Source organism: Manis javanica, chromosome 15, assembly GCF_040802235.1.
Source record: "Manis javanica isolate MJ-LG chromosome 15, MJ_LKY, whole genome shotgun sequence".
Lineage (NCBI taxonomy): Eukaryota > Metazoa > Chordata > Mammalia > Pholidota > Manidae > Manis > Manis javanica.
The window spans coordinates 86,091,427-86,117,356 of record NC_133170.1 but is presented as its reverse complement, the minus strand read 5'-3'; the positions used below and the strand labels follow the sequence as shown (position 1 = coordinate 86,117,356).

The following is a 25,930-nucleotide window of genomic DNA, read 5'->3' as shown; positions in this document are numbered from 1 at the left end:
ACGCTGTTGCCAAAACAGTTTTCCCAGGTGGTGCCAATTTACATTGCCCCCTACCCAACCTTGGGGGGTAGTACCACTTGTTAAGACATCCTTTCCAACACCTGCATTGTCTCAGACCCTTCCTTTGTAACAAGCACCCTTGTCGATTTTGAATGCACACTCACTCAAATTTGAAACTCACTAGATGCAGTGACAATAGGAATGGAAACGATTTAGGGTGGAGAGAGCCTGTGAGGAAAGGAGCTGTAGAATTTGCTGTGTGTGTGTGTGTACAAGCAGGAGGAAGGAGGGGAGAGACACTGGTATGCACCCCCAGGGAGATGAGCCCCGATTCTGTGCTGATTCTGAGAGGTGGAGTGCAAGGCGGTGGTGTATGGAGTCTGCAGGGCAATCGATTCCTCCAAGGAGGCAAGTCTGCCCGTCGGTGGGTGAGCAGACCTGGAAGCGCAGGCAGCCACAGGGGCATGGGCAGGGGCAGCCAGGCGGTCGGACAGAGCAGGAGTGGGGAGACGGTGAGGTGGCGGGGCGGGGGGAGCCCCCACAGCCTGCGGCCGCCTCTGCTGCCTCTGTTTGGTCAGTGTGCTTAGGACTTGAGGGTGAGCACTTCATTCCCTTCTAGATAACATTGTGCAGGATTTCAAAACAGGAAGGTGTTTTCCATAATCTTTCTGCCCAGAGGTGGCCGTTGCTGACATTTTGATCTCTTTCCTCCAGCTCTGTTTCTGTGGGCATATGACTTGTGTATGTTTTTAAAATATGTAAGTGCATACAGATAACTTGTGTTTTATTAAGTGGAATTAAACTCTGGGTTCAGTTTGAGTTGTGGCTTTCTCACAGCTTAGACTGTGTTCATTTCCTGGGGGGACTGTGGTGGGACCCGTGTCCATGGCCCAGGTTCAGATGAGGCAGGGACACAGGAAGCCTGGCCTGTGAGACTTTCCATGTCCTGGGGCCCTGTCCAGGTAGCAAAGGGCTGGACTGGCCTGGCTGTGAGAGCAGGATTCGTGAGGCCTTCTCAGCCCCGCCTTCCAGACGCAGCTGGGGCGCGCGGAGCCCGTGGCCGCTCCTTGCATGCGGGGCCTGAACAGCTCTCCGGGGGCACTCGTGGGAGTGAGCCTCGCCCCGCTCCTCTGCACAGTCACCCTGCCTGCTTGACGTGAGCGTTTCATTTACTGTCTTGTTGGAGGTTTTATTACAGACTTTCCCAAACATTCACAGCAGCAGCGATAATAGAAGAAACGTCTCTAGGTACTTAGGGAGTTACATGGTCGGTGTCTCACCCACCTTCCTGGACTGTTTTTAGTCGCATTCAGACACCCTATGGTTTCAGCTGCCAGTACTTGAGTACAGATCTCTAAAAGACAGGTTTTCCTCCCCAAATACCAAAAAATCATGTGAGATAAGCATTTTAATAAATTCTTGGGTTGAGCTACCACGTGGTTGCCTGCTGGTGAGTGGGGCAGTCTCGTGGCTAGAAGTGGGGAGCCGGAGTGATCCTGGGCCGGGAGCTCAGAGGCCAGCTCCTGGACAGGGAGCTCGAGGCCTCTTCAGCTCTCCTGGTTCCACTGAGGTCAAACCCCAGGGGGTTGGAGTAACTGACAAAACTTGTGTAATCTTCTGAACTGACTCAAATAGCATCCCATGTAAGGGCACTGGCATTTTCTTTGGGAGTAGTTCTTCAACCTACTTCATTTGGAATTGAGAAATCTTGAGAGCAGAAACTGGAAGAGCTTAATCAAACAAACTGAGAGGGATGTGAAGAGTGTTTGAAGGCCCCTGTGTTTGCATGATTAAAGACTTATACAAGACTAAATAATACTCTTTCCTACATGTGGACAAATGGTTAAATTCTGAAATACATATTTTTATTTTGTTAGAAAACACTTCCATGTTTCTTTAAAAAGTCAGAGCACCAGAATGCAGAAGCTGTGCTAATGAAAACAAAGAGGTCTCAGTCTGGGATATATTTTGGCAAATGTGCTTGCAGCTGCCTGTGATGCCCAGGAGATGCCCTACCTGTCTGGGATAGGTGTTTGCTTTGGTTACTGTGACTAAACAATTGGCATCTCCTCATTTCCTGACTCTAATCCAGAGCACTGGGGCCTGGCAGCACGCTGCTGCCACAGAACTGCGAGACTGAGAAAGCTGCGGGCACCGCTGCCCCGGAGCTCTCCGAGGACCTGGTGCGGTCAGGGGTCTAGACTGAATGGTCCTGCGCTGGTGGATGGCAGGGTGGTGGCTTCTCCGGCTGCAGCCGTGGTGGGCCATCTCTCCGGTGTGCAGGTGGGGGGGAGATTGCTATGCCCAGTGCCCCTGTGGGAGCACAGGCTGTTCAGAACACACCTGGGGTCAAAACTGCTGATGAAGTGGAAGCCCTCTCACTGTGTTGACTGAGTCAGGAAGGATTATGAAGGTGAAGGTGACCTTTCTGAATTTATTGCTGGAGTTCAGTATTTCTCTGCGGCAGAGTCAGTGGCACACTTTTTATGTGCTTTTTTGTCATTTATCTTTTAATTACTTTTTCTATATGCACATGTATTTTGAAAGGCAAGGATGATGAGAGAAGAAACTCTGGTGGATCCCTAATCACCAAGTTCTCCCCTGTGACTCTTCACTATTTCTTCTGGCCTGTGCTTGTGATTCTCAGTAATGTCCACATGGCTGCTCTTGAGTCATCACATTTGTGAGTTCTGTGAATTACCCATGAACTTCCTCAGTGGCTCCCTTTCCACAGCCTTATCTCTGCTTCTCCCTTGTTCTGCCAGTATTTTACCTCCTGGGTAAAGAGGTGATGAACGCATATTGTGTTGTGTGGCTCCACAAACGGTGTTCACAGATGACCACAGTGGCATACTGTGATTGTTTTTGCCACCTAGAGAAAAATTACCTTAAAACTGTGCCTAGTTTTCCGTGTACCTGTGGCTGACTCTTACTGTACCCTCCAGTTGCCTCTGAGGACTGTTAACCCCCGCGCTCAGTGCTGCCAGGCCGTCTGCCAGCCCCAGCCTTCCCCGGACCTCCCTCCTGAGGCCCCACGCAGTGGCCGAGGCGTGGTCAGGACAGCGCTCAGCTCGGGTGTTGCATCTGCTTTCTGTAGCCTGTGTTGTTCTTGGTGGTTCATGCCCTCGCTCCACTAACTTCCAGAGAAAAGGCTCGTGCGAGTTCAGTTCTGGACCCATGTCAGTTTGGATGCCTGTGAACCTCCAGGTCAAAGTACTTCCTCAAGGACTGAGGAGCCCTCAGCCTGCGGTCATACTTCCAGTGCCGCTGGTGGCGCGGCTGGGCCTCTCTCAGCCAGAGGCCGGGTGGCTTGCCTTGCCCGCTCCATGTGCTTCAGGGGGAGTTCCTGGGCGTCGTTTCATGGGGAATCTCATTCCCTCCGCTCCTTACACTTGCTCTCCCCACAGTGGGTCTGTGCCGGCCCTTGGGCCCTCTTCTGATGGTCTTTCCTCCTGTTATCCATCTCTTTGTCCTTTAGCTCTGCTCTCTGAGAGAATTCTTCCATTTTATCTCTGACCTTTTATACAGCTAGTATGCCTTTATTTCTAAGAATCCTTTTTTCTCCCTAGTCTGACTTTTCCACTTTGTAACATCATGTTCTTGTGAAATGGGTGCAATGTCTTACCTCCTTGGATAATAAAAATAGTTTCCTGACATTTTCTTCTTCCTGCTGAGTTTCTGTTGGCTGCAAATGGCTCTCTCCTCATGGGGTCTTAATCTGCCACATTAGGGCATCTTGGGAAGCTTTGGTTGGCTGTTCACTCCAAAGAGGGGCCCTGCAAAGTGGACAGCTGAGCACCAGGGGCTTGGCTACTGGGAGGGGCACCAGAGGCTCATGTGGCCTCAGGTTCTCGGAGTTTTTCCTTCAGAACATTGTTTTCCAAACGTCAGGCTGCAGGGTGAGAGCCCTGGGGCCGGTGGGTGGGTGGGTGGCGTCAGCAGTGAGTATGGCTGTAGCCACTGGGATGGCCACACTGACCGTTTCTGTTGTTCCCCTCCCTGTGCCTTCTCAGCTGGGCGGGGTGACCCTGCCAATGATTCTCCATCTTGTGCCTCCCCAGAGGAAAAATCTCTAGCCAGCTCCCCTAGTGCGGGGTGGTTCCCCAGCAGCGCGCAGCGGAGAGGATGGCTCTTGCTCGGGAATCCTGCCACTCACCCTTGGTCCTTGGGGCCCTGTCGTGCTCGTCTTGAGCCTCATGATCTGGGGCCGCCGGCTGATTGGCTTTCAACCCTCCTCACTGTCACCTACTTTAGAACATGCTTTCTTGATAGGTTTGCTGTGTCCACCGCCACTCGGTCATCAGCTTTCTAGCTGCTGAAATGCTGCTTTTGGGGCCACCACTCCTGTTCTTCTTGTCTTTGTGAGTTTCTTTTAGAGAAAAACTAAATCCCTTTTTCCTGTGGTTTTAGTGGAGTTTGGGGATGGGACAGAATCAGATGTGTGGTGCACTTCGCTGGAGGTTCCTGTCACATTAAGTTTATTTTTAAATGAAATTATTGCAGGGAACATATTTATTGGATTGTGAGTTAAGCTACCTTAATTGGAGTCAAGCACCTCACCCATCATACAGTTTCTTCTGCAGACAGTTACCTCTTTTCAGAGGGCCGGGACATTCCATTGGGAACCTGTATGCTCTTCATTCTGACTGAGCCCTTGTCATTCTCCTCTCCAAATAAATTTCTGATTTTTAAAATTTGGCATCTAAGAGTGTAATTTGGGAGAACAATTCAAAATTATGGAGTGAAATATTGGTCCTTTCTGAATGGAAAATATGAAACCATAGGTGGGACAAGAATCAGTCAAAATTGGGTTTCCCTCTCTGGGCCAGTGTAGTGTTTGTTCCTTCCAGTCTGTCTCACCTCCTGCCCTTCTGTGGGCAGGCCCAGGGAACCTGTGGCACTCGGACAGGGCAGAAGCCTCAGGCTTCCCTCATGCACGTGCAGTGTACGGGCCTGGCTGGCATTCAGGGAGGGTGGACAGTTCTCTCTTGTACTGGTCTGAGCTGTGCCTTACCAAGCACGGAGCACCCCTGGGCTGTGTCACATGCTGGGATCATGCCCCCGAATGTGCAGGACCATCACACAGGCCTGAGGTCAGGGCAGGGTGGGCCGTGCTCCGAGCACCCCAATATGGAGGCAGGGCTGCTAGAGCCTCCTTCCTCAGGCATCAGGTCTGGGCTCGAGATGCCGAGGACCTGGAGGATCAGGGGCGCCGTTTCCTTTTTACTGTAAAAATGTGGTAGAAGTTTTTTATAATCTGGTAAAATCTTTTTCCCTTTATGATGTCCCAGTGTTGTGTGACTATTCTGTTGTTGTCTGGTACTTTAATGATTTGGGATCTTACACAAACAGGGTGAAGGGTGTCACACTCAAGCAGCAAGTTCCTGTGTTCACACAGATTGTGCGAACATGCGGGGAGCAGTTCATTCTGGAGGCTTCTCTTGGGGGAGGGGGGCTGGCAAAAACACCCCCTTCCGTCCCCCATGAGAGGTCATTTGGAGGTACGGTTCTCAAATCAGGAGAAGTTTCCTCTGGGCAGAATGAAAGTCTGTCACACAGATGGATGGACAGAAGGCATCCTGTCCATCTGAGGTCAAGAGGGATGAAAAACTCTTCCTGCTTTGGACACCAGCGGAACACCAGAGGGGCCGCCCTCCTTGGAATTCCAGCATTCCTTCAACAGCGGGAGAGGACATTAGCCCCAGGGGAAGGGCGTGTTGAAGGGAAGGCCTGCGGGCAGGATCCAGGGCTCTTTGGAATGGAGGTAGACTGGAGGATCCTCTGGCATTGCGGGGGTGGGGTGCCGTCCACGCAGCCCAGAGCTCCGGAGGAACAGCAGCTGTGTGTTCACTGCTGTCATCTGCTGGGAAGGGGGTAACCCGAATGCCGTCTCATGGTGGAGGTGTTCTGGGATGTAGTCTCTCTGTGCAGTTAAGCAGACTATTCCTTGGCTGATTTCTATGACATGCACGCACTGATGTTTCTTGTGTGCCAGATGCCTGGTGATGTTAACCCCTGTAATCCTCAGAACAGCCGTGGGAGGTGAGCACAGGCAGGCACGTATCCGGGGTCAGAGCATCAGCACACTCTGAGCTCACCTCCACGGGCACCTTTCTAAGGACATGGTGATATTCTGCATTGATCAGATGTTGAGGACTAGGACTGGACTGTGGTGTCAAATTGGGTTTCTCAATTTGGGGACAAGAAGGAGGGGAGGAAGAGCAGGCCAGGTGCTGGGCCTGTGCTCACAAGCTGGCCACAGCCCTGTCAGAGAGCTCCTTTATGAAGAGGATGCACTTGGGGGACGGATGCCTTTCCCGAGACCCAGAGCTGGCCAGTGGCCAGGGCAGAATTTGAGCCCTGGTGTGTGTGATTTGGAGCCCTGGCCCTTTCTCCTCTGTGTACTTCCTGTAGGTCCAGCTGCCCAGCACTTCCACCTGTGCAGGCAGGTGCCTTTCCTGTCACCCTGGCCTCTGCCACCTGGATGTGCTGGGTTGAGGCCTGGTTTCCACTAGAGCTGTTACAGCAGTTCTTAGTTTCACACATTATGTTCCATCAAAATTCACGGTGTTACCATTCCTTATATGAAAATACCAGTTGTTTTGTCCCACCCGATGACTGCCTGTTGCAGCACACGCAGGTGGGTACCACAGTCTCTGCTCCCAAGGTGTTCGTAGGACAATGGGGCCGACAGGAAGCCAGCAGTTCCCGCAGCAGGTGCCATTGTGTGGTCAGAGTAACCATGGGACTTCTGTGAGGCAGAGAGTGGGGGTGCACAGTCAGAGGGCCCAGTGGACAGGGCCACTGGGATGGTTAGGCAGCATGCTAGATAGCAGGGTACTGGGCAAGGGGGTGGGCTTCTCAGCTGGACGGGCTGCCTACCTTGCTGGTAAGGAGTAAGGCCCCTGAGGCAGGTGGAGACATAGCCTGGGCGGCTTCCCATGCCCACTGGCAGCCATGTGGCTCGGGGAGCTGGCAGAAGTGGGGGTGGGAGTGGGGCCTGTCAAGAAGGATCAGCACAGGTGCAGTTAGAGAACTGCAGAGCTCAGTTGGGAAGGGAAGACTGGGTTCCCCAGTTTTCATTCCGAGCCATTGGTGGGCAGAGGTTGCAGAGTGTCTCCTTGGTATGTCATCACCACTGTCTGCTCAGCAGGATCAGGACAGGAAGGACCATCTCGAACTCCCTGGCCGGAGCTCACAGGGCCTGAGTGATGGATCAGGTCTTCCTCCAGGAGACTCAGGTCTAAACCAGATACCAGTCAAAACCTGACTGGGCAGACAGGTGTAGCCATGGCGACCAGGAGAGAGCTACCCCCAGGGAGCTTGTGGAGCTCTAGCCCAGCAAGAGGCTGTGTTTTGAGCCAGTGCTCCCTCTGTCTTCTCAGAGGGCTGGTCATGCCCAGGCAGTGGCCGCCGGACAGACCCCTTCTGTTAGGGCACAAAGGCCTCCCTGACAGCCTCGGGTTTGGGGGTGGCTGCCTCGGTATTGGAAGTGTGGCAGGACAGCGGTTTGGAATCAGCCCTTGTGAGCTGACACTGGCTTTGCTCCTCGACCTCCCCGGCTGGGCTGGCCCTCTTCTTCCTGGCACTGACCTCAGCCTTGCTCATGTTGGGGCGGAGCTCCCTGAGATGTGCTCTTTCTTCTCAGTTGTTTCCCTGAGGCTGAAACCCCCGCCCTGTGTTTGGGCCTGTTCCCTTGTACATAGTTTGCCTTTGTTTAGTGACAGCCACTCAAAGAGTTTGGTTTCCTGGAGATGGTGGCTGAGGACAGGCCATCCAAGTGTAGCTGCTCTTGCAGGCATTCTGGGGACAGCGTTAAAGCCCAGATCAAGGAGAGCAGAGGGGACTTTAGTGAGCAGCTGGTCCTGCTGTGTCCAGCCTGTGTAGGGGCTGCTCCAAGTGTGTGACTGGGTGCCCATGACAGTCTCACAGGTGCGTTGGTCCTCTGTCCGGAAGGAGGGACACCAACCTGAGCACACATGTGAAATGCCAGCGACCTGCAGTCAGAACCCAGATAAGAGATCAGCGCTTGAAATGACAAAATGCTGAGATGACCAGAAAGGACAGGCGCTCTCCTTTGGGGCACCATGGGGCTGGTAACAGGGAGAACTGTGTGTGGTATTTGTTGCTTCATCCTCTGTTTATGGAGCATGATCTGCAGAGTAGAAATAGGAGCAAAAATATTTTTAAAATATATGAATTGCAGAACTGAAAACAGTTCTCAGGGCCCCTGTTAATTCTTCAGCCAGCAAACATGCAGGGTCTGTTTGGGCAGGTGCTGCAGATGATAGTGGTGGGGGACATGTGCGTCACATGGACCTGCTGCTGCCGTGCAGAGCCCTGGTGCCTGGCCAAGAGACGGCCTTCCTCCTTGGCTCCGTGCCTGTGCAGCCCTCTTCGTGGCCTACAGGCAGAACCAGATGTTTATCCCAGTCCCACTTCCTGTTGCCAAGGAGTATGTTCTAGCTTGTCAAGACAGGCCTGTTTGTGGTCTCTGTCGTCAGTGCTCCTCAGGCTGCTGCCCACATCGTCCACATCACCTGTGATGTTGCCCTGACCAGGACAGGGCTGGGCACTTCCTCCTGCAGATAGCCTGACATCTGGTGCCTTTGGGCCTGGGCCCCCCACCTCAAAGCTGTTATGTTGGTGTCTGTGTCTTTCTCTGTGGATGTGCCAAGCATCTTTGCTGCAGTCAAGATGCACAGTGTCTGAGTGGGGCCTTCGGGTCTGCTGAGTATTAGGAGTGGCTGCCTACAGCTTGGGAGGAGTGCGTCTAGCCGGCTCGGAGCCTGGCTTAGCCCGTGGCGGTCCCTGCCCGTGGGCACAGAGCCCACCTGTGTAACGGAGTCCGCTTTCAGAGCCCTCAGCGTCCCTCACTGCCTTTCTGCTTCGCACCTTGGCTCTTGGCTCCACCCTGTACCCATGGTCTCCCATTTCCCCTGGCCAGCTTCCAGGCTGTCTCACTGCCAGCAGGTGCCCTCTTGCCATGACCCCTGTTTTCCTCTGGGTCTTCCTGCTGGTCCATGGCTCTGTGGCTGGTCTGCAGCTCTGGGCAAGTCTCTCTGTGGGAGGGTTTGCTTCTCTCTGCTGTCGGGAGGGGGACGGGAACAGGCGTGGTCCTGAGGGGCACAGGTGAGGCACCCTTCTGGAAGTGAGTCTGCCTGGTCACTTCTCTTGTCAGAAATGCTCAGGTACTTAGAAGCTACTAGGATGTCCGTCGAGCTCCACATGAGGAGTGCCCGCCCGCGAGGCGGTCGTCATTGCTCTTGCCTCTCTTGTGCCCTGGTCCCATTTCCCCTCTGCGCATGTCCCACTCTGGGTGCCTTGCCAGCTCCGTGCAGGCTTGAGGAAGGAGGTGCGTGTGGGGACTCTGATGAATCAAGTGTTGAGTGAGTTGTCTAGCAGTGAGGTAGGTCAGCATTATTTTTCTTTATGCAATAATGCAGATTTGTCCATCTCTTAACATTTAGCCTCCTTTCTGGGATTTCCTGAAAGAGCAGAGATATGATCCCACAGCCCTATGTGTGCACTCTGTCCATACTCTGGGGTTTGTTTGGGGCGGTCAGAAAGCTTTCTAGCACCAGATGGACTGGGCTTGTTAATTCACTTGGGGCGAGGCAGCAGAGCCCTGGCATGCTTGTTAATCGTTTATCCGCAGGCCCAGCGCTGGGAAGACAGGCGGGGAGGAGACCCATCCTGTGGGAAGAAGGCGGACTGTGAGCAGACAGGCCAGGCCTCCGGACTGGACCTGATGGGCCCTTTCCTTTCCAGCAGAGGCACGCGTGTTCTTAGCTTTGTGTGGGACATGTGTACTTCCATTCAAAGGGGCTCAAGCTCATTCACCCCATGTGCGTGGCTCTGTCCCAGCAGAGCACCGTGATGAAAACTTGCACTAGGATTCTGTCTCTGACTGGACAGTGTCGGCAAATGTGTTTTCAAGGTGTTTCCATGTTTGTGCAGTCTGTCAGTCTCCTCCTGCCCTCAGCTAGAGGCTGTTGAAGTGGAGCTTGTCTCTTTGGTCCCACACAGGGACCTTTGCATTGGGAGGGACTGAGATATGACTTCTATGGCCCCTTCATTTTACATGGAGGAGACCAGAGCCAGGGTCTCATTGCTCTTAGTGCCGGAGCTGGGCGGGGACCCGGGCCACACAGAGGGCGCGGTCTTCTCAGCTGCCTGATGTGCGCTTGGTTCTGTGCTGTTGGAAGTGGCCCCCTGGGCCTGGCCTCCCTGTCCTCTCAGGCCAGGATCTGGCTGCTTTCCTTCATTGTTGTGGCTCTGCCCTGCCCTCTTACTCCAGCTTTCCAGGCTGATTTGCTGGAGGACAGTGCCCTTCCACCCAGGGGCACCTGCTGTGCAGGCCCACAGGCCAGGACCCTGGCAGGAGCAGACTTGGAGACGTGTGTCAACACCTCTTCTCATTTTATGTTGCAGCGAGGATGCCATGAGAAAAGCTGGCGTGGCCCACAGTAAATCCAGCAAGGATATGGAGAGCCATGTGTTCCTGAAGGCCAAGACGCGGGTAAGGCCCTGGTGGGCAGAACCCTGAGCGGGGAGCCCAGGAAGGGGAGGTGTGCTGGAGACTCTGGGGGTCCTCTGCCCGGGAAGTTGGAACGGGCGGCTGCTTGCATACTGGTCACGGGCATCGTTGGCTTCGTCTGCAGCATCTTGGTGCTTCCTGCGTGTCTGTGGTCCAGGTACAGGGAGGGTGCTGCCCAGACGCCCAGAACGTGGGCCCAGCCTCTCACCCCATACCCCACTGCTGGCACCGCCCATTCATGGTCGGTTCCCAGGGATCTTGGGGGGCGCTCACGGGGGGCGTTCATTCAGGCTGCGACTGTTTCTATGGAAGGGATGACTGCTCTGGGTGAGCACTGTTTCTGTCCCCAGCCTCAGCCCTTCCAGTGGGTTCTCACTGCAGCCCCACAGGGCATTGACTCATGGGCCCAAAGGGTTCCTTTTCCCCTTTACTAAGTGAGGAAGGTTGGTGCTCATGGAGTGTGAGGCCTTGAGTGAGGACCCAGACCGAGGAAGGGCCCGGGCGGAGTGACTGGGGAGGATCCCCACTGTGGAAGCCCTTGCTCTTGCCCCGGGCCGGGTACCATGGGCTTTGTGTGACCACGTCCTTTCACCCCTTGCATCTCTGCAGTCCCCCTGAGGCAAGCTGTTTTTGTAAAAATGATTCAGAGCAGGCACAAAGAAGCCAAGCAGCTTGTCTAAGGTTACCCAGTTCGTGCCAGGTGGGGCTAATGCCCAGGGCTTTTATTCCACAGCACACCTGCCCCACCCCGCTGCAGGTCCTAACCATGCACTGTCCACTGCCCTGCGTTTCCAGGGAGCACCTTGTGCCTGAGTAAGACATTGGAGCTCTACCACACGTGTGGGTCAAGAATCAAAAGCAGGTGCCATTTGTGGCCCTTGAAGGGCTGCTGGTGTGGATAAGCCAACTGTCAAGACATACGGAGGTCAGCTGGGGAAATGTGAATGTGGTCTGAGTGTTTAGATGAGGTGAGCATATTTGAAATTCAAAGATAGATCCTGGCCACAGAAAGCATGTTCCAGAACTGAAGCTGTCTATACAATCTGATCTTGGAGGTCAGCAACGACTGTGTTTGTGAGCACATTTAAGCGCAGGGAAGACCTCAGAGCACACGTAACGTACTGAGGTGGGCAGGGAGGCTCTGTGCCCTGGATGTAGATGATAAACATTTTTTTTTCTTTTAATGACAACCATGTTGAGATCTACTTCATATGCTATGCAGTTCACCCATTTAAAGTGTACAATGCTGCAGTCATTAAGGATCTTCCCAGAGTTGTGCAGCCATCACCACAAACTAACTTTTAGAACATTCTCCAAAAGAAACTGTGCTTGTTAGCTGACATCCCACCCATTTGTCCATTTTCCCTTAACCTTCAGCCCTAGAATGACCACTTACTTGTTTTCTGTTGCTATAGATTTGCCTTTTCTGAACTTTACATATAAATGCAATCATATAGTATGTTTTTGCAGCTGTCTTCTTTCCTTTAGCATAATATATATTTTCAAGGTTCATCCATGAGCTATCTTGGAGCATCTACTTTATTACTTTTTATTGTTGAATAACATTTTATTGTCTTTATAACACACTTACCCATTCATCAATTGGTGGGCATTTGAATTGTTTCCACTTTTTGGCTATTATGAGTGGTGCTGCCATAAAGTTTTGTGTACAAGCTTTCCTGTGGGCATAGGTTTTCATTTCTCTTAGGTGTATGCCTAGGAGTGAGTTGCTGATCATTTGGTAACTCTTTAACCTTTTAAGAAACCGCCAGGTTTTTCTCCAAAGCAGCTGCATCATTTTACATTCCCATCAACAGAGTGTGAGGTTCCAATTTCTCACTGTCTCATCAACACCTGTTATTGTCTGTCTTTTTTATTATAGTCATCATAGAATGTGAGGTAGTATCTCATTATGGTTTTGACTTAGATTTCCATGGTAACTAATGATACAGAGTTTCTCTTCATGTACTTATTGGTCATTTGTGTATTTTTTTTGGAGGAATATCTGTTTAGATCCTTTGCTCATTTTATAATTGTTTTCTTGGTTTTTTTATTTTTAGATCATAAGAGTTCTTTATGTATTTAAGATACAAGATATTTTATTAGATGTAGTTAATACTTGGAGAATGGGATGTTTTTGTTAGCTTGTATTTTCTTATAATTAAAAAAATTGTTGAGGGCTTATTAAACTGTTTCAGCTTTTGAAATGCAGAACTTGTTTTTTCAGTATTGATTGTTTCCTAATTAACTACCCCAAAACTTGCTGACCTAAAAAAGCACTGAGTACTTTCTTCTGATTCTGTGGGTCAGTTGGAACTGTCTGCCTGGCTATCCTTGTGGTCTTGCTTGTGACCTCTCATGTGACTATAGTCAGCTGCCCCCTTTTTTGGACTGGAGGGTCCATAAGAGCTTCACTCACTTGTCTGCACATCGGTTTTCCCAGTATGGCTCCCACGAGGTGTCTCCAGCAGCACAGCTTGGACTTCCTTAAAGCAGGCAGCTGGCTTCCAATGAGGAGGAAGGAAGCTGCCAGTTCTTAGAAGTCCTAGAACCTCACTTGGATACAGCAGGGCTTCCTGAGCCAGTGCAGATTCAGGAGAGTGGGAATAGCCTCTTCCTTTTGATGTGAACATCAGTCTGTGTTTAGAGGGAGGCCAGTGGTTGTTGGCAGCCCTTTAGGAGAGCAGCTACTACACAGACTCTCCCAGCACCCGGGGAACAAGCCTCCTGCCCCCAAGGGCATCTGGCAACACAGCAGCCCCCTCGTCCCCTCGCAGCCTTAGCCTCTGCCTTTCTGCAGCCCACCCGCTGCACCTTCATGATTTCAGCCCCAGTCCTCTGATCAAGCTGATTCTAAATCCCAGACCCAAAGAGGAGGCCCTGACTATTCAGAAGATAAGTATTCATCAGAGATATTGAAAACTTCCAATGCTTTTTTGCAGAGACAGACATACTGCTTGGACACTGTGTCTCATGCTGTTTTACTACTGCTCAGGCTCCCCATGGAACCACATGCCAGTCTGTGCAGTGAGGCCCTTCCTCCCAGGGGACTCTGGGAGGACTCTCCAGATGGCCAGATGGTCACATGGGCTCCCAGGCTCACTTGTTCGCTGCCCCTCCTGTCTGAGACCCCATTAGAGCGACAGTGAAATAATTTAAAAGATGGGACCCTTTAAAAAGTTTAAAAGCTAGGGAAGAGTGATTTCTCTGTTTTTGAACTCCAGGAGAGGCCAGGAGGCATAGAGAAGGGGCCGACTTCTCTTGGAGTCCTGGCAAGCTGGGGGGTCCAGAGGCGTCCGCCCCGAGGAAGCAGGGGCACTAAGGGTGCCTTGGGTTGCCTAGGGCACAGCCTAAGGCAAGGAAAACCTTGAGTGCTCTGGTCCTTAGGAAGTCACCAAATTGGTGTGGGCTCACGCTTCTATTTTGAGTGTTAGCACCCCGCATTAAAGCCCTTCCCATTCTGTCATTGGGTGGCTCCAGGTCTACCAGCCAGACCCCATTGTTCCCTCTAAAGTCGCGACCCCTTGCAAGGCCCTCTTCTGTGTGGCTTATGTGTGGGAGCCCATTCGATCCCGCATCAGCCCTGTGAGGCCGGCGTAGGGCCACTCTCCTCATTTTGCAGATGGGGGGGCTCAGGCGCACAAATTGTAGTTGACTTGTCCAGGAGGTCATAACAGCTGGGGGCTGTGGTAGAGCCAGAATTGAGAACCTGGGTGGCCTGGTGTCAGTTTACACTCTCAGCTGCTTCTCTTTCTGTCTCCCCCGTCAAAGCAGAAGACACCCAAACAACCACTTTAATTCCCTGACACCTTAATTCCTATGGGTGAGACTACTCTCTGTGTGAAGGAGGCTGACAGAAACAGAAATAACTGTGCCTGGGGGAATGGGGGGTGACTGTGGTAATGGCAACTCCAAACACTTGAATTGAACCAGCATTCTGCAGGTTCAGGAAGACTGGGCCGTCCTTGTGAGAACACAGTTAGGGCCCTGCAGCCTCTGTATTGGCTTCTACAGCAGCAGTGCATGGAGATGCTTACTACAGAGGAGTCCATTTTGAGCAGTTGCTTATTACTTGGTTGTTTTTAAATTAAGCTTGTATATTAAACATGTATCAACTCTTTGCACTGAATAAAGTAGTATGTAAAAGTAACACATGTCTAAAAAAAAAGCAGTAACACATGTCTATCATTTCCACTGTAGAAATAACTGGTGCGGAACTGAACCCTCCCCCGGGAGGCCAAGGTAAAACTCAGGGACTAGGGAGGCTAGAGCATCAGATGGGAGGCAGCCTTGGCACGAATCAAAGAGGAGGACCTGAGCTGAACAACCAACCAGCTGGAATAAATGGGGAAGAACACAGCCCAGGAAATAGGGTCAGGCCCAGCCCTACTCCTGGCAAGGGAGGGGGAGGAGCTGCTACGTACATCTGATAAAAGAAGATGCTTTCCTACCCTCAGCCTTTTTAAGGGACCTCACAAGCCTTGGCTGTTGACTGAATCTGAATGCATTTTTCTGCCAGCCCTGTTTAATCAGTTTTTGGACTGCCCAAGAATTTGGGTATTAGAAGCACAATCTTAGACCTGAGAAAAGCCCAATTGGGTACATTAAAAAAAGTGAGCACATGGAAAGACTAGCATTTTCTTAACAAGTGCTGAGATCTGGTAGAAAGGCCTGGGTGCAGCTGGTTCGTAGCTTAAGGTCCAGCAAGTAGCACTTTTTGCTCCATTCAGTTTGACAGTTGGGCTCCTGCATGATCCTTAGTAAACATAATTGTTCAGAGGCCTCATTGTGGATTCTGATTGTTTGAATGTCGGTAGCTCTATTTCCATAGCGTGTATCGAGGTACAGAGAGAAGTACTTAATGAACACATTGTCTAGACCTTGTGACATTTTCTCCAGCTTATCTGTGAAGAAACCAAGATATAGGGCAGGTTAATGGTAGCAGGGGAACTTGCTTGCTTTCTATATTATTTTTTAATTTAAGCTTGGTGAAGAGCCCATTAGCATTTGTTTATTATTCATTTTCATATGTCTAAAATATTTTATAATGTATAAAAATAGAATGTTAAAATATGTGAATCACAACACAATACCTATCAAAGGCTCCATGTTGCAGAGGCGGCTCTGGAGTGCCCGCTCTTCTCGTTTTTAGTATATAAGGAAAACTTCTCAATAGACTTTGTGTAAACTGGTAAACTGATCCTAAGGAAACTCAAGGGACCTAGAATAGCCAAAACAGTCTTGGAAAAGAACAAAGGCTTTGGAAGACCTGTAGTTCCAAAATTATACTTAGACTTCTGAAATGTACTACAAAGCTACAGTAATCAAGACCATGTCTTACTAGCATAGGATAAACATGGGTCGATGAGGTAGAATTGAGAGTCTAGAAATAAGCCCTCTTGTTTACTGTTAATTGATTTTTTTTGGTATGGGATGCCAAAAGATATCGGTGGGGCTGTGTAGTCTTTTCAACAAATGGTGCTGGGACAACAGGATTGCCACATATATAGCACTGACGTTATACTCACCTCACCATAAACAAGCAGTAACTTAAAATGGATCAAAGACCTAAATTTAAGAGCTAAAATGATAAAACTCTTAGAAGAAAAATAGAAATCTTTGTCACCTTGAGTTAAGCAGCAGTTTCTTATATGGGACACCAGAAGCAAAAGCAACAAAAGAAAACAGATTAATTTGACTTCATCAAAATTAAAAACTATTTTGTGTCAAAGGACACCGTCAAGAGTGAAAAGACAACCCATGCAATGGGAGAAAATACTTGCAAATCACATATCTTATAAGAGACTGGTATCCAGAGTATATGAAGAGATCCTGTAACTCAAAAACAGACCAATAAACACCCAGTTCAAAAATAAGTAAAGGACTTGAGTAGACATTCCTTCAAGGAAGATAAACAAATGGCCAAAAAATACTTAAGAAAATGTTCAACATCACTAGTCATTAGGAAAATGCAAATCAGAACCACCGTGAGATACTCATACTCATGGTGGCTGTAATAAAAGAAAAACAATAAGGAAGAAAACAGGCCAGACCTGCAACATTTGCCTGGAAGTCTACTCAGCCAAACACCCAAGTCCATTGTTTACAAGTTCTGCCTTCCGTACAAATAGGATACAATTCAGCTAACCTGCCATTGTGCGGCAGGGATTCTTTTTGCTCTAGTTTCCAAAATGTTGCTCATTTCCTGAGCCCTCACCAGAAACACCTTTAACGTTCATCCTCCTACCAAACTTTCTGTTTGTGGTGATACTGTACCTTCTCCAGGATGATGTGCTTTCTCTACCAGTTCCTCACTTCCCTCCGAGTCCTGAGTGGCAGAGGCTTTAACATCCGTGTTTCCACAGCAGCGTTCCCTATTGCCTGGCCACGCCTGCCTGCCCCTGACTTCTTGGGCACTGGGTGTTAGCTTGAAAGAGCAGAGGGTGCAGCGGTCGTGTCAGCAAGAATATGTCTGAGATGGTGCCTTGTGTTTGTATAGCTGGATGTCTCCGTTTTCTCATGAGGCCGCAGTTGGTCAGGAGTTTGCAGAGTGATAGCCTGACTCTTCTCATATAGCTCCCCATCCACTTATCATCCACTGGGCCCATCGTTTAACTGGGCATCACAAACGGTAATTGTCCTTAATTCTGGCTTTTCTTCATCAACCAGGACTACTTGGTTGCTTGAAATTCAGCCTGCTCAGGACCACCAGGGTAGCTTTCTGTCCATTACTCACTTCCAGCACAAGGAGGCTCTGGTGCCCGCAGCAGTGACTGATGGTGGGGGGTGAGGGTGGGCTCTCTAATGAGAATCATACGAACTCGGGCCCTCTGTCTATGGTGTTTTAGTCCATTGCAGTTGTTCGTTTTGATGCTTAGACGGTCCCGTCCTCACCTGGCGGCAGCCCCCAGGCACCCTCCTGTCTCCCTTACCCTGACTCCTTTAGTCTTTTCTTGCCTGCTTGCATCTGGGCCTGGGGTCAGCGTTCCTTTAAGGAACCTTGGTTTCCTTTTTGAGGGTGAAGTAAGTTGTATTTAGAGCACGCAGTGAGGGCACTGTGCTGCTCAGGGCTTCTGTGCCTTACTGTGAACTGAGCTAAGAAGTAAAACATTTTTGAAATAACATCCTCAAAAAACCATTATTTCACACTGGTACTTTTCCAATTCAAATTTAACCTTACAGGGTTTTATTTTCATTTTAAATATATATCTATTCTCTTACTATGAATGTCTTGGCTTCTAATATCATTCATGTAATTGCTTTACTCTAAAATACTTACAGAATAATACTACCATTAATATTAGTAACATATAATAACAAAATGTGGAATGAAGTTTAAGACTTCTTTGCAGCTCTGTCCTTAAAATATATCCCTTCCACTAAGGATGTACAGTTTTTTGTTTTGTTGCTGTTTGTTTTTTAAAGTGATCACTCAAAAGAATTCTTTTCCTCATATGACTCTTATACCAACTTGATATCTAGCTCATATGTTTTGGGTTATTGTGAATTTTTAAAAATTGTGCTTTTTCTTTTGGTTGGGTTTTATCTTCAGTTTGGTTAAAGATATACATGTTTCCAGTGTGAAAATCATATAATGTGAGAAATCTCTTTTCAGTCCAGTTCCTGATACCTCTGGGGGTAACCATTGACCTTGGATTTTGGTTTATCCTTTCGGCATTTCTTTTTGCAGATGTAAGCAAATATATGCGTTCAGGTTCCACATAGCTTGTACAAAAGGCAGTGTGTTGTGTACAGTGTGTGGTGTGTAGTGTCGTACATGTCACATATGTGCGTCTCCCGCTGCACCTTCCACGTTCAGGTGGGGAGACGTCCATCACTCTAGCTGTGGGCTTTTGTACAAGACTTTGTACAGGTCAAGTCAATGTTTAAAGCTTTTTCCCACATTTGTATCTTCTCTTCTGTAAACGAGGCATGTTAGTAGTACCTGCCTCAGAGGCAGTTGGATGAATTAAGTGCGTTAATATATATAAAGGTTTGGAGCTATGCAGGCACCATATAAGCTCCAGAGTGTTAGCTGTTGCTGTCTGGTCTGGTAATACCCAGCCTTGGGTGCATCCTGGACACTTAACATTTTTGATGTCGAGTAGGGAGATGGTAAAGAATAAGTAAAGATAAGGGGGGTTGTATGCTCTTAGCGCTTTCTCTGGAGCAGTCCTGGAGAGGCGGGGTGCCTTACAAGGGGATGCCATAACCTGTCTGTCTGGACAGGGGCTAGGAGTTCTCACACCCGGGGAGGTCAGTCAGGACGCCAATGTTCCAAAGATGAAGAGTGAGGAGCCGGAGAAGTGAACAGCCCTGCCTTGGGGGATGAGAGGTGCAGTTCAGCTCCTGGTTTGCAGCACAACCCCCAGCAGTTCCTGGGTGACCAGCCTTTGCAAGAATTTCAGAGATGTACTGAACCCACAAGTGAGCCCCTTGGCAGCAGTGTGGCTGACTACTTCCTGTGCCCATTTCTCCTGTCAGGTGGGCACATCCCACCCTGCCACCCTGACCTCCCAGGACTCCTCCTGCTGGGCTGGTGCTGAGAGCCTCCACTCCGCTCCAGTCCGAGGGACGGCCTTGGCTGGGAGGAGACTGCTGGCCATCCCTGCTCTGGGTCAGGGAGTGGGGCTGGGGCCGCAGCGTGGTGACATCTGCCCAGCTGACTCTGAGTGCTGGGTCCTGGTTCTATGTGGAGGGCTTTGGGGACATGACTCTGAGCACCATTTACTGTATCTTGTGTCTGAGTAATAAGTATCCGGCTGCTTTTTAGACCTGTTGCCTCTTGTTTTACCTTTTATGGAAGTGGAGAAAACTCAACAATTCTTCTAAGGTATCACCAACCTAAGAGGCGGCCCCTGGCCTTCATGAGATGTCAGACACTGACCTCTTCGTCCTGGTCCCTTTGCACTTGGCCGCCTCGTTTTCTGAGCTTCCGTAGCCTCTCACCGCACTGCTGTCCTCCCAGCCTCCGCAGGGGAGCCACGGGCAAGAGCCCCGCCTCTGGGAGGCCTCTGCACGCCCAGCACACTGTCCGAGTGGATCGGTGGGGGCAGCTGGAGGTGGGGAGGGATGCCACGACCTCCTAAGCACCCTTGCCCCGGCAGAGGCCCGCTGCCCCCTCTGTGCCTGTTGGGCCGGCCTTGCCTGTCCCCTGGCCTTGCCCCCCGTGCTCTCCTCTGCCCATCCCTTGGGCTGGGAAACAAAGTCAAGTTTGGAGATGGATGAAGTGTGGAGTAAGATTTAGGAAGTGCTGATGATTTTACATTCATGAGACCAGTTTGTTTTTTTCCCATTTCCCCTGCAGGTGTTCTAGGGTGGTGGGTTCATGCTTTGTCCCCAGGCTCCCGGGCATGTGCTTTGGGGTAGAGCCACCACAGCTGCGGCTTGGTCCTGGGCTCTCTGGGTGTCTCTCCTGTCACATGGGCTCTCAGTGTCACAGTGACTTAGGAGGAGGGTCATGTGAATGGGGCAGAGGGTGAAGTGAAGGCTTGGCCCTTTGGGGTTGCCTTCCCAGAAAGTTGGGCATTTCATTATTGGGGAAGAGTGGTACAGCTCCTCTGAAATAAGATTTTAACTCTCACACCCCTTTGTGGACCACAGGACAAAGTCACAGTAGTGATTATCTTGAACACCCAGGAGTGGGTGGGTATCCTGGGTTGCAAAGAGGACAGTCACTGGAGGGCAGGTCCTGCTGCACAGTTCCAGGAACACTGCAGCTGGGACAAGGCAGGCCCTCCACAGTGGCCTTCACCTGCCACCCTTGAGTGGCACTGTGCCCTCCCTTGCCTGTGCAGTAAATTCAGATTAACACAGATCTCCGAAAAGCACAGCCAGGGGCGCACATCCGGATTTGCATGCTGTTACTACGTCAGCAGTGAAAAAGCAACAGGCTGGGTATTAAAAGCGAAAGTACTTCACTGCAAATAGTGCAGACACAAACGTGGCCCACCCCTGCCTGCCTCTGACCTGCCCTGTGACCTCAGGCCAGCTGCCTTGAGGGGAGCGTCGGCAGCTGGGTGGAAGGAGCAGGGTTTGAAGTCTCTTGGTACCCCTCCTGTTATTTTGTCTCTTTGTGCCTTTCGTTGGCCGGCTGTAGCTGAGCAGTGGCAGCTTTTCCCTGAGATGGATTCCAGAGGACGCTGAGCGGGGCAGAGCCGTCACTGTCCGTGCGAGTGGGCCTCCGCTACTGCCTTTCAGGAGGAACCCTCAGCACCATGGCCCAGCAGTGGGAGGGGCAGGGAAGGGGTGTCGCACGGCTTCCCAGCTTGTCTGGGATTAAACTGCTTTCTGTTTTTACTTTCAGGACGAATACCTTTCTCTGGTGGCCAGGCTCATTATCCATTTTCGAGACATTCGTAAGTAAACCGTTATATTTCTGGGTGGCTGTGAGGGCCGCAGGAGGATGGCCCTGTTGCATGGTGTTGGAGGCTTTTTTGGCTGCAGTATATGAGTCAGAATATGTGTAAAAGCGCCTGCTTTCTGGGAAAATTCTTCATTGCTTTGCATTTGATTCTGTTATTTCCCATCATCCTTCAGCCTCAAAAATGCTAATTTTGCCATAATGGAAATATTAGCCTCCAGGTGGTCTAATCTGGACTGCTGTTTTTGTTTGTCCATTTAATCTCCTTTTGCAAACGACTGTTGTTTTTATCTCTAAGCATGTCTTAAATAAGGAGCATTTACCCTGGAACAGAAACTTCCATCCCTAGTAGTTGGTTGTATTGATTGTGGAGTCTGACCTAACTATATGTTCCTGTCAGGCTGGAAGCCTCTGAGGCCAACTTCAAAGTCCTCCCTTGAGCCCCCTTCCCTGGTGAGGGTGTCTGGCGCCTGCTGCAGTCCACCTCCTCTGACTCCCAGGGTCCTGCTGTGCTCCTGCCAGCCAGGCTTGGCAGTAGCTGTGACTGTGTCGTTGAGCCGCAGAGTCAGGACTCTTGGTGGTCTGCTGTGTGTTCCTCATGAGCATGTAGACAGTGTTGCCAGATGGCCACAGTCCTTAAAGGGAACTGGGCTGGTGGGGAACTCGGGGGCTTCACCAGCGGTGCCTCCCACTTGCCTGCATGTGTGTCGGCGGGAGAGGGGCTCCTCTGGATGCAGCCTGTCTGCAGGGCGCGCGCCTGGCAGGCCTGGCAGGCCCATTCGCCGCCCCCACAGCCGTAGAGGCTGCTGCAGCTTCGGGTCAGTGATCTCACACTGAGGGAGACACTGGGAACCTCAAAGGCCCTGCCTGGCCAGTAGGTTTTCCTTCTTACCACATTAACTTTTTGCCATAATGGCCAGCAAGGTGCACTTCACTTGATTTCACTTCCTTTGCTATGTTCGGGAAGGTCTTGCGGTGCTTGCTTGGAGCAAGCGGAGCTGGACCCCAGAGCCTGGGAAATGAGCGGCCTGGATGGAGACACCCTTGTTCCTCCTGGAGAGGGGCTCTCCCTGTCGCTGCTCGGCGGGCCTGCTGGGGAGGCAGCCCTGCCACAGCAGCACGCGTTGGCCCTGTGGACCAGGGGTGCGCATAGTCAGCTCACTGGCTTGTCAGGAGAGCAGCGCGGCTGTCCCCTCCAGGGCTGGGGCCGCTGGGTCTGCCTCCTGCCCAGCCTTAGGCAGACCCGTTTCCTCAGCTAGAAAACGGAGATGTCCATCTAGAAAAGGGCTACCTCACCAGCGGGAGATGGAAGTGGGGGTGGTGTGGCGTTCTCAGCACCGTCCCTGTGTTGCTCTTGTCACGCAGCCAAGCCCCCTGGACCTGGGAGGGAAGGAGCGCCGGAGGAGGCCCAGAGCAAGCCTCCGCCTGGGGCGCTGGTCCCCTGGGTCAGACCTGGGTTGGCCGTGGGGGTTGTGCACCCTCTTCACACAGACCCCCATGCGTGTCGGTGCTGCCAGTAGTGGGGCAGAGGCATGCTCATGGCAGTTCTGGGGTGTTTCTTCTACTTTCTAGGCAGGGTCAGCTCAGTTTGAGTCAATGACCTCTTCACTTATGCCTACAGAGCTGTCAAAGCTGACTGAGATATGTGGTTATGTAAAACTTTGTTTACTTTGGGGTTTTTTTCATTTTTATATAGATAACAAGAAATCTCAAGCTTCTGTCAGTGGTAAGAGATTTTCCTTTTTAAATTAAAGTTTCTCCCAACCTGGGGCTTGGGGTGGTGGTAGGAAGGGGATTGTGGACAGTGTGTGTGCCTGGGTCAGACTGTTCCTAAAGGAGAAAGTTCGCAGAAAGAGCTCTGGCTGGTGCGGGAATGCAGGGCCACACCAGCCCCCCCTCTGCCCCTCCTCTGCCTGGCTGGCCGCACATTCAGACGCTACAGTCCCAGCCCATTCCACTCAAATGCTGTTTTTGCCCTGTAGAAAGATGGTAAAGCTCACACAATTATCAAGACATGAAATGATGAGCTCTCCAGGAGAGAAGTCTTATGATATATTCAGTATAATAATATGTAGTAAAATCTCTTAGAGAATGGCTGAAAATTTACTTTCTTAAGATACAGCATTTCTTAGCAATTTAAGAATTAGCATTTTTTTCTTTTTTTCTTTCTTAATTTCAAGGATTTATCACATGGAAAGCCTGTTGATTCAGCCCTGGTCTCACTGACTAAGTGGCCAGTGAAGGGGTTTAGTAGATCCAAGATGCCAGTTGGGAAGGGAGCAGCCTGGCATGTTGTCTATCTTCCCACGGGCAGCAGAGCCCCACGTGCTGGGTGCCTGTGCTTGCCTCGGCCCGGCTGGCTGCACCCGCCTGTGCGGGCTTCATGTCCCCGCAGGGGTGTCTCCTCATACACACTGACACTCAGCCAGCCAGGGCTGGGTGGGAGAAAGAACCCAAGAACATGTCTGGGTTCTTGGTACTGGAATATAGGGTCCTTGGGCACCCAATTCTGTGTAATGTGCAGTGGCATGGCCACACCTGTCTGCAGGTAGCCGTTTGTCATGAATCTACACTGTTGTGACAAGAGCCTCAGGCCCCTTGTTCAGGTGATGGCCTTGCTCGTTGAGCTGGCCTGCCTCTCCCTGGTGAGCTTAGTTGTGCCCCTGGCTCTGCGGTCCCCTCCTGCCTGTCTTAGCTTCTTTTGGTGTGGTAGCCCTGGGTGCAGGGCTCTGTTCTGAGACCTTCTGGGGGTGGGGGGTGGGGAGCGGGTCCTACATAGGTTTTAGATTTATGTAGGCTTTTGGTGTGAAAGGAAACTTGAAACCTCCTGGGAGAACATCTGCCCACCCCACCCCTCACCAGACACACACACCCTTCCCCAGATTCGTGGCCCTAGACTCTTGCGTACTCTTAAAGAAGGGCCTGGCATCTGTCCTTTGTTGCCCTCAGCATCCCCAGCTCTGCCTCGCCCAGCAGTAGGAGTGTACAGCCAGGAGGGGTGGGGCCTGCTGCCTGCCCTGCCTGCCCTCAAGGGCTTGTTTGTTCCTCAGTGTCAGGACCCTGGCACTGACCAGCCAAGGGGGTGGGGCATGGTCCCTGCCCAGGAGGGCTCATGATCCCGGAGCAGAGACTGACACACCTGCTGTGCTGGCCCTGGGGGGTAACGGCGGTTACACTGGGGTGTGAGGGGCTCCCAGGACTCTGGCGTCTCACTGTCTGGGGCTTGGAGGAGGCTGGGCCTGGAGGTGGGAAGAAGTGAATGTCCCGTGAGGCCTCACAGCCTCTGGAGCCCAGCCGGTTCAGTGGGTGCCTTCCTGAGACATGGTGCCCTTGTGTTCCCACAGACCCGATGAACGCACTGCAGAGCCTGACTGGTGGACCTGCTGCGGGAGCGGCTGGGATCGGCATGCCTCCCCGGGGCCCAGGACAATCCCTGGGTGGGATGGGTAGCCTTGGCGCCATGGGGCAGCCAATGCCCCTCTCAGGGCAGCCACCCCCTGGCACCTCAGGGATGGCCCCCCACGGCATGGCTGTTGTGTCTACAGCAGCTCCACAGAGTGAGTACCATGCTTCTCAGGGAACCTGCCCCTTTGCAGACCATGCACATTTTATTCCTTTGCTTAGGATGGTATAGAGAGTAGCCTGAAGGAGTTCCAAGCAGCTCTGCAGTCTTATCTCTGTTTTATAGGGAGAGAAAAAGCTCCAAGCCTTCTTTGTGCTACCAGAAGGGTTAAGTGATACCAAAGCCCTCCTCCTACCCCTGGGTGGGAGTGGAGGGCTTGGAAGCGATTGAGGTGTCCTGGTACTCCATCCAAGGAGTTGTGCTGTATAGCCAGACTAGAAACAGTTATATCTCAGGTGTCCTCAGCGGTGAAGCAGTGCTGTGAGCATCCCACAGCCTCTGGACTGCCCCCGTCCCGGGAGCCTGCCCTTGTGCCCTCGCCAGTCCTGGGTGCAGCTTGCGGCCACACCCACTGGGCTTCGCCTCCTGGAGGAGATGTCTGGCCTCTTTGCACTTCCCTCGTCCCCAGCTTGTGGCCTGTCAGCCCCCCACACAGCTGCTCTGGCCAGGAGTGGAGCTGTGGCACAGGCCTCCCTCTTCTAGAACCCATCTTGTTAGACCTTAGATTCTCATTTTTGCAGTACTTGGAATCTACTTCAGTACTGCAAAGTATTTCAGTACTTTTCCCCCTTTATGTAACTTATACTTTTTTTTTTTAACTTATACTTTTTGCAATAGTTTAATAAAAGTGCCAGGAAGTTGCAGAATAGCATAGATTGCCCATGTGCCCTTTACCCAGCTGCCCTTGTGACAGTATCTTAGTACCTTCCTTGTCTAAACCGAGAAGCCCACACTGGGACAATACCATCACCTCAGGTAGACGTAACTCAGCCATCACCAGTTTTTACCTGCATTCTTGCATGTTGGCTTATGCATTGTAGTCCTCAGATTTTAGCATGGAATTGAGTAGCTATCACCATGACAGCACGTGGAACTTTCTGTCACCACCAACAAGCTCAATTATATCCTCCTTCTGATCCTAAGACATGGCAGCTGCTGACCTGTTGTCCACCTCTGTGATTGTGTCTCTTTGCAAATGTTACATCAAAGGAATCACACAAAGTTTGGCTTTTTGATATCGGCCTTTTTTATTTAGCATTAATGTCCTCAAGATCCTCCAGGTTGTGTCGGCGGTTTGTTCTGTTCATTGCTGAGTAGTGTCTCACAGACCAGGTGCACCAGTTCATTTATCCATTCGCCCTTGAGGGACATCTGGCTTGTTTCCAGACGTTGACTGTCCCAAGTAAAGCTGCTGTGAATGCTCATGTACGGGTCGTGGTGTCTCGATGGATTGTTGACTCTCATCTCTCACCGTGACCCTCTGAAGAGGGCGGTGTCGCTGCCCCTGTTCTGCCCGTGAGGCAGCTGTGGCCTAGGGCGGGGATCAAACCTGGACGCCTCACTTGTGTGCTTCCCCTCCCTCCATTCTCTGCTGGGTTTCCTGTATGAGCGTCGTCTTGCTCTT

The 25,930-nt window shown here is 51.2% G+C and overlaps 1 protein-coding gene across 17 annotated transcripts in view; it reads left to right on the top strand.

The window, feature by feature from the left end:
• The window catches only part of MED15 (mediator complex subunit 15), a 69,435-nt gene that overhangs the window by 11,799 nt on the left and 31,706 nt on the right, over positions 1–25,930 (top strand). For 15 of the 17 annotated variants that reach the window (XM_036993090.2, XM_036993098.2, XM_036993097.2 and 12 more), the window contains 4 exons: positions 10,435–10,522; positions 20,847–20,898; positions 22,600–22,629; positions 24,248–24,460. In XM_036993090.2, coding sequence (XP_036848985.2) covers positions 10,435–10,522; positions 20,847–20,898; positions 22,600–22,629; positions 24,248–24,460 — 383 coding nt within the window. Of the gene's footprint in view, positions 1–6,870; positions 6,890–10,434; positions 10,523–20,846; positions 20,899–22,599; positions 22,630–24,247; positions 24,461–25,930 lie in introns of those variants that run through there. The other 2 variants (XM_073223360.1, XM_036993087.2) reach the window with 2 other exon arrangements.